The following is a 14,067-nucleotide window of genomic DNA, read 5'->3' as shown; positions in this document are numbered from 1 at the left end:
TACCAGGGTCGTTCTGTAACATCGCTTCCTCCCTCATCTGGTCGAGGGAGATGCGTCCGGAGGTCTTTTTGCCGGGGGCGATCTGCCAGGGTTCCCCTTTCAGGGTTTCAGTGTCGTTGGTCACTTCGTTAGCTGGTTGGTTGGGAACACTTTGTATGCTGGTTCCCAAGTGCTGGCCTGTAGTTTTCTTTGGGTTTGGTTGGGGTTTTTTAAGTGGACACTCGGATGTGAGGTGTCCGATTTCCCCGCAGTTCCAACATGTGGGACATCTGCTGGCCACTATAATCGGTAGTTTTTCTTCTCCTACCTCCAGGAAGAACGGGATACTTAAGAAGTCTTCTTTGTTAAGGAGTATATCGAAAGCCCATACTTCGTGGAACTCGTCTACTTCCACGTGGACCATCTCCCCGAATTTTAAGAAGAAGGCACCAAGTTGTTCGTCGTCTATGTGGTGCGGAACGTGGAATACCGAGACTGTGGTACGTCTCTTGCCCATATATTCCGTTCTAAGGATGTGTTGTTGAGTGATTATTTCCTTTTGGGAAATAGTGAGGCACTCCTGCGCGGTGTTGAAGAGAGCGCTCCACGTATTGTACCCCTTACATTTGATGACGCGTAAGGGTCTCAATCCGGCGTTGGCTAGTAGGTTGATGATTATGTCGACTGAAGCTCGGATTACTTTTTTAGTCTTTCTATCAACGACGAATAGTGTAAGGCACCTCTTCTGAATTTCTTCCAGTTTTGGTATGTCGACTATGAGTCCGGTGTTGGTAACTTTGTCCAGGCATTGTTTTGCCTTCTCGATGAACTGGTCTACGTCTATGTCGACTTTCGGGGGTTTGGTCCACGGTGCTTTTATGTTCTTTGTCGAGTGCCGTCTTTTCCAGAATTTATTTCTTTTATTTCTTTATTTCTTCACTAACAGTTCAGCCCGGCTTTGCTCAGGCCCTATGTACTGTTCATAACTTGCCCTATGTGTGAATATATTTTATGTAATATTTCAAATGTTTATACCAAAATTTGTCTGAGTAATTTCGTAGAGACCGCAGAGGTCAATTTTTAAAAACTTTGACCCCAATTTTGACCCCCTTAACATTTATTATTTTGGTTTTAAATCAAAATAAAAAAAGTTTTGCCTATGTCTAAGTTACCTACACCTAAAATTTCAAGTCTTTAGACCCAAAATTGGCGGAGAAATTTGATAGTATCTGCAAAGGTCAACTCTTTCAACTTTGACCTTTTGGCAGCCAAATTTTCGCCCCAAAATTGATTTAAATGCTTGCTGTATGTCTGAATATCTGTTATGTATAAATTTCAAATGTTTAAACCCAAAATTGACTAAGTAGTTAGCTACACACTGCACAGGTCAAATCTTTTGAACTTTCACCTCTTGGCAGTGTTAAGTTTCCGAGTCGACTATCGTCGTAGTCGTAGTTTTTCTGCCGGTGCGTGCGTGCGTGCGTGCTCTATTTATACTACTCATCAGACGACGGTGTCACTCTTTTGTGTGTCCCGTCTTAATAGTTGTTCCTATTCTCTACATGCCCTCTCCCCACCATGTGACCACACTACCGTTGTTTTGTGGTCATGTGACTGGAGAATTCCGTGTAGTAGTGAGTTGGTCCTTGCATTTGAGGGGAAAGTGGCCTTGGTGCTCGTGTTACCCTCATGCTGCGTCGTGGGACTGGACTCGTCTGCATCGGCTTGTGGTTGATCGGATCTTGGTCCACCTCCATATCTGTTTCTGATGTGTCACAATCAGCTTCTTCCACCTCCATCATCTCATGCATGTTGCACGGTGGTTTGCTGTCCTCCCTTCTTGGTGTTTGGGGAGGTGGTTGATGGGGTTGTTGAGTGGGTGGATACTCCGGCGTATCCATGACCGGTTTGATTTTCCTGAGGAAACGGCGATTGCGTAATGTGATCCTGCCGCTACCATCCAACCGTATCCTGTACTGCCTGTTACCCATTGTCTCGACGACTCTCACAGTTTTCGCCCATCGTCGTGGATTTGGTCCCTCCTGATTCTGCACCTGCACAGACTCGGCGACTCGGAGCTGTTGGAGGGGGCGGCTGTGTATGTCGTACTGTTCTTTGTTAAGTACGTGCCTTTTCGCCATCGCCCTCTCTCTCAAATCTCTGGTCTCCGTCCAACGCTTGTGGATGCAGTATTTTTTGCGAAGTGCGGGGAGATGGCCCATTACTGTTCGACCATATAGCATTTCCGCCAGCGACAATCCAAGGTCCTGACTGGGCGTATTCCTATGAGTCATCATCGCCCGTGCTGCCTGATCATGATGTAGGTGTCCGTAGCCATCAACGCAGTTCATCAGCATTCTTTTGGCCGTTTTTACGGCCAGTTCAGCTCGGCCATTACTCTGGGGGTAATGTGCAGATGATATGCGCCTTTTTACGCCCCAGTCTTCTAGGAACGATTTGTATTCTAGTGAATCGAATGGTGGCCCTCCATCGGATGATATTTCCTCCGGCGCACCATACGTGCAAAACCAAACCCTCAGGGCGTTACACACCGCTGCAGCCCTTCCTGATGGTAGTGGTGTGACCTCAATCCAACCGGTATATCGGTCCGCGTATACCATGTAACTTTTCCCGTGCATATCTAGCAAGTCAGTGACTATCTTTTGAAATGGGAATTCCGGGTTTATGGCTGGCATTAATGGTTCCCTAGGCTGGGATGGGGCGATCGAATTGCAACTCCGACATTGCGCCCTTGTTTGTCGGATGCTGGCGTCTAAACCAGGCCAAAATAACCGCTGTCTGGCGTTAGCCAACATACCATTCGCCCCTTGATGGGCGGAGTGTAATGCCTCTAACACCTCGGCTCTAAGCCGTTTTGGTATCAAAATTTTGTCCCCTTTTATGGGTACCCCTTCCAGACAATATAGTTGGTCTGCCATCGGCCAGAATTGCCGGATTTCTGGTGGTAGTTCGTGGCGTGACCTTGGGAACCCGTCTTGAATGTATGACGCCAACGTTCGGCACTCCTCATCGGTGGCTGCAGCTGCGACTATCCTATCCCAGGAGATCGCTCGGAACTTGGGGTCATGTGCGTATGCAGCTATGATGGATGCTTGTATACTCCCCTCGATTTGCTGGGAAGTGTCAGTGCCCTTTAGTCTGCTGTGTCTTGACGGCGCCGGGTATCGGGATGTGCAGTCCGGTGCTGCGTTGAGTTTCCCGGGAACATGCTTAATCTGGAACCTGTACATCAACGACCGCTTCTTGAATGAGAACAGGCGGGGATTTTTTATATTCTCCAGGATCTGATCCGAGAAAATTTTCACTAGGGGCTGGTGGTCCACGGTGACCAATAGGTCTGGGGATCCCAGGATGAACATCCTACAAGACTCCAAGCCATAAATCAGCGCTAGAGCCTCCCCCTCTATAGGGGAATAACGAGATTCTGCATCTTTCGTGAAGCGAGACCCGGCCAAAATCATCTTCCAGTGGTCCTTACCACAGTTGGGACCTAATTCCGTTGGGCATTGACAATGCTTCTGGAACAGAAAATACCCAATGCCAACCTTACTGAAGTCGGTTGAAAGGCAGGTCGCTCTGTTCATATCGAAGGTTTTCACCCCTTCTTCGATTTTCTGAACGATATTCCTCTTCGACTCCTCGAAAAGTCTATTCAATGTGTCGTCCCAGTAAAATTTACGGTTCTTTGTCCGCAGCAATTCTCGAAAAGGGGCCATTATATCGGCCTGTGCAAATGTATACGACACCTGGTTAACTAAACCAAACCAGGACCTGATACCAGTAATGCTCGTTGGGGTCGGGAAATTGAGAATAGCCTCCGTCATTTTTTTAGTTGGCTTCACGCCGTCCGAGGTTATCACAAAGCCGGCAAATTCAACTTCATCGTCAGCAAATTGAAATTTGTCAGGGTTAAAGACTATCCCACTTTTACCACAGTGGGTAATATAGTCCACAGTATGCCAGAAAGCCAATTCTAAGGACCTGTCCCATAGGAGTGTGTCGTCTATGCACCGGGTCTTTCGAGGCATGTCAACTGTGATGTCATCGAACCGGCGCGTGTACCCGTCCCCGGATGCGTGAAAACCCTGGGGAGCCCTGAGATACCGATAACGGCCCCATTCCGTTATGAACGTGGTCGCGTCCCGGGCTTTTGGGGAGAGTGGCAGACTATGGTACCCATTCCATGCGTCCAAAACAGTCTTTTTGGTTTGGGCAGGCACCACGGACACCTGATTAAAAGGGGACGGTGTGTGATGAGTCTCTCTCATCGTTGCTGCATTCAATTTTTGTAGGTCTACCGTCCTTCTTGGTGACCCGTCTTTCTTTGGAGCGACTACCATCCTCGAACACCAGATTGTAGGTGTGCCTGCTGGTACCGGTTCGATAATACCCAACGCAACATCTCGATCCAAATCATCCTTTACCCTTTTCTTCCAGTGATGAGGGACTGGAATGGGTGTGTGTATGGCCGATGGTTTCGCCCCCGGGGTAAAAGTTATATCCAGCGGCCTCCCTACCATGACTTGTAACGGTTGATGGGGGCAGGTGTTGAATGCGCTGGACTTAAAGTGTTCACGTAACCACTTCTCTAACCGTTCCCTATTATCTTCAGTGGGGGTAAACGGGATCCTCGCTGGCTTATCCGGGACGGATTCTCTTTTCGGACATCCACACGGTGCTGTCCCACTTTCTGAAGCCGATAAATCGGCCTTTGATACTCGATGCGGGAAGTCGCGATTGATTACTCCTAGGTCTTTGAGGGCCGATTCTGACAAGTAGAATCCTGACGTGTTTTCTGAAACGTAGACCACTTGTCGCGTTTTCTTCTGACCGAGCTTAATCTGAGTCAGGACCACCCCCTTGATATCTAGGGGTTCGTCTGTGATTCCTCGTATCCTGTGGGTGGTAGGTATCAAGATCCTGCTGGTGCACCCTAATATTTTCAATATTTCTGGGCCACTCGAACACGTCTGGGCACCGGTATCTGCAATGGCCTGGATGCGGTGTTTTCGACGGCTTACTCCCTTATCCAAAGCGCACCCGAATTTAGCCTGGGACTCTGGTATCAGGGACACATCGACTATTAATGAGGGTGGTGGCTCAGGGGGACTTCTCCTGAACCCACCACTGCTCCATGCAAGGTGTGGCACTGCTGCTATTCTACCTTTTTGATTGTAACATGCCGGTGCCCCCTCCATTCTGCTGCCGAAAATATTCGATTGACGTGTGGTATCGTTTGTTGACTCCGCCGTCGACCTCTCCTGTTTCCGGCACACTCTTTGTAAGTGGCCTGTGATGCCACAATTAAAACATTTCAGCCCCCTCGCCGGGCAGTTCTTCCGCCCTTTTAACCCACTGGGGTGTGAGGTCCTCCCACACCCTTCACAAGGACTATTCTGAGGGGTTTTGAGCGGCTGCTCCTTCCGAGATGTTTTTTTTTCGGTTGTTAGTAGGCCAAAAGTCGAGTGTCCCTCTGAGCCTCGCCCTCGTTGCAACTGAGGAGCAGACGTCTCTGTAGTTTCTAAACTAACCAGCCTGTGAAGCTTCTGCTCCACAGTGGTTAGAATATTTGCTTCGGCCAGCAATTTACACTGGTACTCCGCATTTGCCAGACCGGCTACGAGTTGGCCAGCTACCATGTCCTCCGAATAGTTTACAGCTTGCCGGCAGTTCTCGTTGGGGCACAGAACCGTGAAATTGCAAAACCGTGCCTGGGACCGAAGCTTTGCCAAGAACTGTGCGGGTCCCTCCCCCGTCTGTTGTCTGATGTTATGAAATTTATGTCTATGCACCTCCGGGTGTAGACCTTTCACCGCAATGAACTGTATATGCCTTAAGAGTTGTTCCTCTGTGACAGAATTGAGGGTTTCAGGCCCAACTAAGTCAAATAAAAGTTTATTTACCTCATTTGAGCAGGCTGTCCTTAGTTCATTGCGGATTTCCACGGGGTCGGTAAGGCCGCACATTTGTTTGTATCGGGCACACGAGTCGATGAAAAGCGCCCAGTCCGCGTCGGTGAATCCATGTTCGATACGTGGCCGGTCTGGTTTCTTGGTGTTAGACCGACTCGAGGCACTCCCTCCGCGAAGCTCATTGTTTTCTCTTTGCAGATTTATTAGTTGTTGAATCAACTGCATGTATTGGCCGTCCTCGTGTTGTCCTGACGCCATTATACTCCAAAAATCGTGCAAAAGAAATTATGTTGAAAAATAAATCCTGTTCGTAGCGCCATGTAAAGTTTCCGAGTCGACTATCGTCGTAGTCGTAGTTTTTCTGCCGGTGCGTGCGTGCGTGCGTGCTCTATTTATACTACTTATCAGACGACGGTGTCACTCTTTTGTGTGTCCCGTCTTAATAGTCGTTCCTATTCTCTACAGGCAGCTCAAATTCTAGACCCAAACCGATTAAAAAGCTTGCCCTATCTCTGAATACCCTTAATGTAACATTTCAAATGTTTAGATGAGAAATTGGCTGAGCAATTTGGTAGAAACTGCAGAGGTCAATTTTTTTAAAACTTTGACCCCAATTTTGACCCATTAATATTTATTTTTTGAGGCTCAAATCAAATATAAAAGTTTAATCCATGTCCAGGTAACCTACATTTAAAATTTCAAGTGTTTAGACTCGAAATTGGCAGTGGAGTTTGGTAGAGTTTTCAAAGGTCAAATCATTAAACTTTGACCTCTTTAGAGCCAAATATCTGGCCAAAACCCGATTAAAAAGATTTTCTCAAATTTCAATACTCCTTGTGTCAAATCTCGAGTCTGTAGACTGAAAATTGGCCAAGTTATTTAGTAGAGAAATGCACACACACACACACACACACACACACACACACACACATTTTCACTTTTATAGATATATAGATTATGGGATGTAAGTTGGTAACCTTTTCTATGGATTCACGACCCCGTTAAATTTACCTTTAATAGTCCTGTTAAAATAGATTCCCAAAGTTCGATTCTATAAATTGGTGACTCTGCCACGAGTTCGAAAATACATCCTATAGATTTACTCCACTGTTACTGCCAACAGTTTAAAATACTTAATTATAACGTTTTCGCTAATAATTACTATTAATTAAATATATTTGGAAAATAGTAAAAGCCAAAATTTATAAGAAGACCAACATAATATTTGAAATCCAAACTGCTTCCAAAATAATTAAAACGTTTCTATTAAAACGTTTCCATTATATATCCACCAATAGCTATGGTTAAAGATACATTACCTGAAAGTACTTCTTTCAAACTCCTTGGCTTAACGTTCACAGGGAACATGAGTTGAGACAGATACATCGAGAGTATTGCCAAGGCTGCTGCGAAGAAGGTGGGCTCTCTCTACCATGTTAGAAAGTTACTTGCGTCTGAAAGTATCCTGTACCTCTACAAGGCCACTATTCGCCCATGTATGGAGTATTGTTGTCACATTTGGGCTAGTGCATCTGCTACTTGTCTCTCACTCCTGGACAGGGTTCAAAAGAGAGAGACAACCTAATATGCCCTGAACTGCTAGCTAGGCTTCAGCCTCTATCCCATCGATGAAATCTTGCATGCCTCTGCTTGTTTTACAAGTATTTTAATGGTAGTTGCTCTGACAAACTACAAGCCCTTGTATTCCCTCGGCATAAATACCCCCAACAACCATGAAAAGCAGCAAAATTCCATCCCTATACAATAAAGATCTCCAAATGCCAGAAAGCCTTCTACTCTAATAGTTTCTTCCACAGAATTGCTAGACTTTGGAATTCCCTTCCGAGTTCCTGGTTTCCCCACTGTACTGACATGCAGAAGTTTAAATGTAATCTAAACAGACATCTGTGCCGTCACTCACACACACGCTCGCGCACAAATAAACGAACCTTAATTACTTCAATTTCCTGGCGTATTTTGCACAAAAATAAGTTCTTCCAGCAACGGCACAATTTCAAATACGCCCACACACTTTTCTCACAACAACAAAAATAAAATGAACATATTTCTGGCGGATGTAGTTGGCAACAGTATCACGTGACACAAGCGACCAATGAGAAAAGTCAGAAGATTTTCTTTTTAATGCTTTTCCAAAAACCAAAATATCAGCAGCAGCAATCTTGTTTTTGGAGCCCAAAATGTATAAAAACGCATCAAACCAAGACCGTCTTAAAAGACAAGATGGCCGGTGGGCAAAAATAATTTAATCTGCTGACATCATCACGGGTAGTCCATTGACACCAGTAAACACCGGTAGTGACTCGTGGATATCTCCATTCAGCAAAGTAAGTTTTAACGTGCTCCCCCCTGTATTTAACACGATGTAACTATAATCTAATTCAATATTATCATCCTAAGTTTTTTACCATTCAAAAGAAGCTTCAAGTAAATTGCTAATATTAAAAAAATTTTTTTTACAGCATACAAAACTAATGAAAATGCGAGACAACATCGACTCTTTTGAAGAGACGATTTTTTTAAGCTGTTGACACATGTTTTAAAAATTTAGCAAAAATTAATTTTCCTGAAATTTTCAATATTTAAAAATAAATTATGCCGGCTGATAACATTTTTAAACATTTTTTTAAAGCTAGAAAGATAAAATTTAAAAATATATGTCAAGCTATGTCACGGTAACATATATTGAGCGAGTTTTTAACAGTATTTTAACCAGTTTTTTATTTATAACACCTTTTCCCAAACTTACCGTGTAAAAGAGGGAGTCAGACGCCATCTTGAATTTTCCGGGTTTGTATTACTGTACACATAGATTCGAAAAAGTTTTCAAAAAACAAATATATAACAAATAAATGTTATCAAAGGCAAGATAAGTTACTTTTCTACCTAACTGGATATATTTTTTGTGTTTTTATTCAATGTAACATATTTATTCAGCTCGAAAAACATACAGTGTTTACCGATGTATTGGAAAATTTAAAATGGCGGCCGACTCTCTCTTTAACACGGTAAGTTCGGAAAAAGGTGTAATAAATAATAAACTAGACAAAATACTCTTAGGAATTTGCTCAATATAAGTTACCGTGACATAACTTGATATATATTCGGTGGTTTTTTAATAGTATTTTGTCTAGTTTATTATTTATAACATCTTTTCCCGAACTTACCGTGTTAAAGAGAGAGTCGGCCGCCATTTTAAATTTTCCAATACATCGGTAAACACTGTATGCTTTTTGAGCTGAATAAACATGTTAAATTGAATAAAAACACGAAAATTATATCCAGTTTGGTAGAAAAGTAATTTATCTTGCCTTTGATAACATTTATTTGTTATGTATTTGTTTTTTGACAACTTTTTCGAATCTATGTGTACAGTAATACAAACCCAATTTTCCAATACATCGGTAAACACTGTATGGTTTTCGAACTGAATAAACATGTTACATTGAATAAAAACACGAAAAATATATCCAGTTTGGTAGAAAAGTAACTTATCTTGCCTTTGATAACATTTATTGTTTTTTTGACAACTTTTTCGAATCTATGTTTACAGTAATACAAACCCACGTATTTTAACAAACTGAAAATATGGATATAAAAAAATGATTTTGCATGTTATTTTTGTTATGTGGTGAAATAATCTTAAATAAGAAACATGATTTTTTCTTTAGGTTAATTATTTTTTTACTGTGCAATATTTCATGAATTTATTAAAAATATTGTTTTTGATTTTGAAAAAATATTGTGGTTCATTTGCATTTAAAAATATTGTGGTTCATTTTGATTAAAAAATATTCATTTTGATTTAAAAAAAAATATTGTTCATTTTGATTAAAAAATATTCATTTTGATTTAAAAAAAAATATTGTTCACTTTGATTAAAAAATATTCCTTTTGATTAAAAAAAAAATTCATTTTGATTTAAAAAATATTGTTCATTTGATTAAAAAAATAGTTTAATTTTAATATTTCAAATGTTTTGCTTGTGTTCTGCTTAAAATATTCATAATCTTACATGCATAATTTTCATTTAATTATATTAAATAAACTTCAAGTTTACTACAAATCAAATGGTGTTCCTTCACTTTTTAAAAATGTAATTTATAAGTAATTAAAGAACGCATTCTAATCTTTAAAATCTATAATACAACGAAATATTCAATTGCTTATAATACTTAAACAAACAACTTGTGTTTTATTATTTTTTTATTATTTTTTTATTATTAATATTAGATGAGTTTCAGTATAAATCATCGTGTTCTTTCTTTATTTCAATCCAATTTTGAAGTTTTGTAACGCTGTCTGTAAAAATTACTGTTCATTATTGACAGTCTAAGAGTTCCACATATCTTGCTTGTTGGGACCTCGGCGATGACGTCATTTTTTCAGCTGGCCGGCCATCTTTATAACGAAGGCCACGATCAAACAGCCTTCTAGGGTTCATTGAATTCAGTGAATTCAATTCATTCGTTCATTCAGTCATTTCAGTCTTCTTCCTTTCTTCTGTAGGAGACTAGGATATATAAATCCCAATCCCATTACATAAGAATAATGAAACGAATGGAATTGAAGGAAACAAAAACTCAATTGATGGATAAGATAAACGTTGTTTATTTACTGTTGAAAGAATGAATGTTTTAGATATAACATGTGTTCATGTTCGTTGCGGGACTGGTGTTGTAGAAAGAAAAGGAAATGTGTGTTCATCTCAAGTTCGGGTCACTATCGTTTGTTCGCGCGTGGGAAGAGAATAGAACGAGAAATGGCAGTCCGTCGTGTAGACAAAGAAAAGGATAGAGGGTTGACGTCAGTTAGCAGTCAGCTACGCGAAGGTGTTCTCAGGGACCTGTAGTAGATAGAGAGAGAAAGAGTGAGAATGTGTACGTACGGTCTGTTAACTTTTTGCCCCACATAGTAGCAAGTGGGCTGAGGCACGCGGTCGGTCCGTAGACCGACCAGCTCGAAAGCTGGGCTGAAAAGGACTGGAAACAGCCTGTCTCTTCCTTTTATAGTTGTTTCCGCTGGTCTTTTGCGCATGTGTGGATTTCCATTGAAAGGAAGTGACGTCGTACATCTGTGTGCGTACGTGTGCGCGTGTGTGAGTACATGTGTGTACGTTAGCGTGTGTGTATATACACGTGAATGTGAGTGTATGTACGCGAACGTGAATATATGTACGTGTGTGGACGTGGGCGCGTATGTTTGTGTGCGCGTATGTATATGACAAGTAATATAGCTTGAAATGTGAATGTGTGTTTTTGTGTGAGACTAGAAAAGGCTCGCGCACTTCTTGCTTCGACGACACACGAGAACATGCCTCTCGCCTTCACAACGTCGTCGCTGCCAAAGCCGTCAACACCATGATTACACACGCCACCCATGCAGACATTAAAAAATCACTTAAGCACACATGCATCCATTCCGCACATTTTCCAATTAATCACAACGAATTACTTTCCTCATGGGATTTTTAAGTAAGGCGAACTTCACCAGATAAAACAAACTTTAAAATAATCTCTTTATTTTCACACAGGACTTAAGCCCTCTAAACTCTTTGATTCCACAGAGGACTTTCATCTAACATTTTAATCATAATGACTTCGAAAGAACTTTCAACCATCGCCCCAGCACCACCAGCGCCCCTCCCCAATGTAAACAGAATTTTTGTGAAATGGTAAATGTCGGCACGTTACTTATGGAAAAATGGTTAATTAAACAGCAGAAGCACCTCTTTATGGAATATCCCCCCCCTCTCCCAAAAAGAACGAAAATCATAAAAAATGTTTGGTGCTTATGTTTTTGCAAACCACTCGTATAAACTTTATTTTTTGATCAATTACAAAAACATTAAAAACTACGTAAGATGAACAAAAAAAATTAATCACTTTTTTTTTAAAACTTTTTTATTTGAAAGATTCCTACGTGATGTGATAAGACACTTCACTACGCCCGTTCGCACACAAATATATCATGTAAGAAAAACACTACCGAAGGTGGTGTGAAATGGCACAAAATAGTCCCAAGGTCTAGGGGTTCACATGATGCAAACGGTAAATTTGCAGCGGGTTTGATTATCAGATTCGTTGTCAGCGATCTCGAATACCCATAAAAACAACAAATTAGAGGGATCGGTGTTCTGTTGTAGCGGAAGGTAATATTTACCCCCCCCCCCCAAAAAGCACAAGGCCACACACGCCAAAATTCGTTTCTTTTTCGGAATAATGATAGCTCCTTCAAATGAACTGCGTAAAACATCGAAGCCAATACGTATTTCTTCCGCCGCGAGTTTTATTTAAATAATAATAAAAACTATTCACTGTGGGATTCCACGAAATTGTAATAAAATTTATATTTCCATTATTATTGTGTTTAACAAAATTCGTATGACCGTAAATATTACGTTAAACTCCACACACACACACACAAACTATTTACTGCGGGATAGTATAATTTACTTAACTGGTATTAATTTAGCGTAATAAAATTTATATTTCATTATTATCATTGACTTATTTTTTTATATTGTAAAATTAATCAAATTCGTATTAATCATAATTTCAATTTAAATAAAATTTTAAAAATGTTGACTTAACAGGAAGTGAACTTCACTGCGGTCCACCTACTTTCGTTTAGTCTGTTTTGTTCCTTTAAAAGAAATGAACACTCTCAGCGCCCCTCAGGTAATTATGGTATTTTTTTTCAATTTAAAACCAGTTTTATGTCTGAAACTTACGAGAAAAGCTTTTTTATTTTCCTTTTACGAAACTATACATAAAGATAAACAAACAAGAATTAGCGAAGTGAATATTTTATTTGAAATCAGTGAGTATTTTAAGTTATCGTTGGGAAGGAGGTTTAGATTTTGTTTTTTTACGTCAATTTCAGGGTTGTTTTTTTTTGTTTGTTTTTAAGTGTTTTTTTGGCAAAAATGAATCGCATTGACATTCAGCAATATATTTACGACAACACCGTTTCACAGGTAGTATAGCCAGTTTATTGCAATAATGTTTTCGTGCTTGTATATATCAATCCCTATGGCGGATTGTACCGGCGAAATATATTATGACTATGAGTTCCGAAATGCAACTGAACAAAAGACTTTTGGGGACGCTTATACAGTTTAGTCGAGACATTAAAAAAAAAAAGGTAAATTTATACAAACACCGTGACAGCGAATTAACCCTAACCCTAAACCCTAAACCCTAACCCTAACGCTGTCACGGTGTTTGTATAATAATACCAAAAAAAAAAAAATGAAAATATTGAAAAAAAAGTTATATTGTTACGTACTCGTTATAGTTTGAAGTTATCTGAAAAAAGATTTCACTTAATTTCATCAAGTAGTTTTTATTTTACAGCCAAAAACAATTTGGGGTTTGTACACATAGCAGTGTCAGAAATTTCGTGAAAATAGCGAATAATTCCACCCCATCTTTCCAAGCTTATAACTCCCCGAAAAATGCAATTCAAGCCCTAATTTTTTTTTTTTCAATTAAAGGAGCAAGGACCAAGATTTCATTAAAAAAAAAAAAAAAAAAAAAGTTTTTTTTAAAAAAGGTTTTAAACTTCGGACTTTACAGGTAAAATTCTACAAGAACAATATGTTTTTTGTTTTTTGTTTTAAATTTGAATATATTATGTATTGACCTTTTCTTTTCAATTTGTGAGTAAATAATTATGTACTTATGGGGGTCTAAATTAATTATTATTAGACATTTACAAAATGGGAGGCGTGAATTATTCGACCCCCTGTCTTTCCAAGCTTATAACTCCTCGAAAAATGTAATTCAAGCCCTAATTTTTTTTTCAATTAAAGGAGCAAGGACCAAGGTTCCATTAAAAAAACAAAAAAACAAAAGAAAAAACAAATAACGTGGTTTAAAAAAAAGGTTTTAAACTTCAAACTTTACAGGTAAAATTCTAAAAGAACAAAAGGCGGACCTGTAGGAGAGTGCCACCCCCTAAAATGCGTGTTTGTTTTTGTTTTTTTTTAATTTTTTTTTTTTCAACGATTATCATAGATTACAGACTTAAAAAATTAATGATTTTTAGAAAGGGATTCACTTTTTCGTTATAACGTTCTACTTCATTGCTACCTGACTTACTGTCCATTTCTTTACCGACGTGTCACGTGATT

At 40.1% G+C, this 14,067-nt stretch overlaps 1 protein-coding gene across 1 annotated transcript in view; it reads left to right on the top strand.

The window, feature by feature from the left end:
* Positions 1-12,511: 12,511 nt before the first annotated feature.
* The window catches only part of LOC145263590 (CCR4-NOT transcription complex subunit 9-like), a 59,844-nt gene continuing 58,288 nt past the window's right edge, over positions 12,512-14,067 (top strand). Inside the window, exon 1 of the mRNA XM_080120434.1 lies at positions 12,512-12,610. Coding sequence (XP_079976560.1) covers positions 12,587-12,610 — 24 coding nt within the window. The 5' untranslated portion in view covers positions 12,512-12,586. The remainder of the gene's footprint in view (positions 12,611-14,067) is intronic.

This window comes from Euprymna scolopes, chromosome 39 (genome assembly GCF_053919585.1).
Source record: "Euprymna scolopes isolate OS-2025 chromosome 39, ASM5391958v1, whole genome shotgun sequence".
Taxonomy (NCBI): Eukaryota; Metazoa; Mollusca; class Cephalopoda; order Sepiida; family Sepiolidae; genus Euprymna; species Euprymna scolopes.
This window is presented reverse-complemented; position numbering and strand designations above follow the sequence as displayed.